General features: G+C 40.4%; 1 protein-coding gene across 1 annotated transcript in view; it reads left to right on the top strand.

The window, feature by feature from the left end:
- Positions 1–1256, top strand: part of LOC107299271 (protocadherin gamma-B4-like) — a 5436-nt gene that overhangs the window by 2909 nt on the left and 1271 nt on the right. Inside the window, exon 2 of the mRNA XM_029286752.1 lies at positions 2–1254. Coding sequence (XP_029142585.1) covers positions 2–1254 — 1253 coding nt within the window. The remainder of the gene's footprint in view (position 1; positions 1255–1256) is intronic.

Below are 1256 nucleotides of genomic sequence, written 5' to 3'. Positions count from 1 at the left end.
TTTTGAAGTGGTGAGTGCAAACCCCATGGACATATTTTATATAACAGTAGAGATCCAGGATATTAATGATAATGCACCACATTTCTTAAATGGTGATATCAAGTTAGAGATCAGTGAATCCTCTTTACCAGGAGCCACATTTCTTCTTGAACAAGCAGAAGATCCTGATATTGGAACAAATTCCCTCCAGGACTATCATCTAAGCATTAATGAGAATTTCATACTTGAATTTCGACAGGCGGAAAATAGAAAACAATATCCAAAATTAGTGCTAAAGAAACAGTTAGATCGTGAAAGTGAAAGCAGTATTAATTTAACACTTACATCTGTTGATGGTGGTAATCCAACAAAAACTGGAACAGTCAAAATATGGATCAGGGTCATTGATGCCAATGACAACCCACCCATCTTCAGTCAAGAATTCTATATGGCCAGCCTCAAAGAGAATGCATCAAAGGGATCTACTGTAATACAAGTCAAAGCCACAGACAAAGATGAAGGTTCCAATGGCCAAATCAACTATTTCTATAGAAATATTGCTGATTATGCTCATCGGAAATTTGACTTGGATTCAGAACAGGGATTTATATCAATTCACGAAGAGCTAGATTTTGAGGAAACAGAGAAGTATACCATAGCAGTAGAAGCAAGGGATGGAGGTGGATTAGTAGCACACTGTAATATTGAAATAACGCTATTAGATGTAAATGACAATGCCCCAGAAGTGATTCTCGCCTCCTCATCCAGAGAAATTCCGGAAAACTCTCCAATAGGAACATTGGTAGCCCTCATCAATACAAATGATAGAGACTCAGGGGATAATGGAGAGATCAATTGCCATTTAGAGAATGCTTCCCCATTCAAAATAGTATCAGCAGCTAATAACTATTATAAGCTTCTGACGAATGGCCCCCTAGACAGAGAAAGCACCCCAGGGTACAATCTTACAATCACAGCCACAGACAACGGTACGCCCCCTCTTTCTACACAGAAAACCATCTCACTAGAGATTTCAGATATCAACGATAATGCCCCTGCCTTTGAGAAATCTTCATACAGTGTCTACGTGGCAGAGAACAATCCTGCTAGCTCCTCCATCTTCAGCATCAAAGCTGTAGACCCCGATCTTGGTCGCAATGCTAGGATCACCTTCTCCATCCTCACTAGCAAAATAGAGGCGCTACCTCTCCCGTCTTACCTCTCCATTAACTCAGAAAGTGGCACCCTCTATTCTCAGAGGTCTTTTGACTATGAGC

The sequence above is a fragment of the Protobothrops mucrosquamatus genome, unplaced genomic scaffold (genome assembly GCF_001527695.2).
Source record: "Protobothrops mucrosquamatus isolate PMUCROS unplaced genomic scaffold, P.Mucros_1.0 scaffold_226, whole genome shotgun sequence".
In the NCBI taxonomy this organism is placed as follows: Eukaryota; Metazoa; Chordata; class Lepidosauria; order Squamata; family Viperidae; genus Protobothrops; species Protobothrops mucrosquamatus.
Note: the sequence above shows the minus strand (reverse complement) of the source record. Positions and strands in the feature narration are given on the sequence as shown.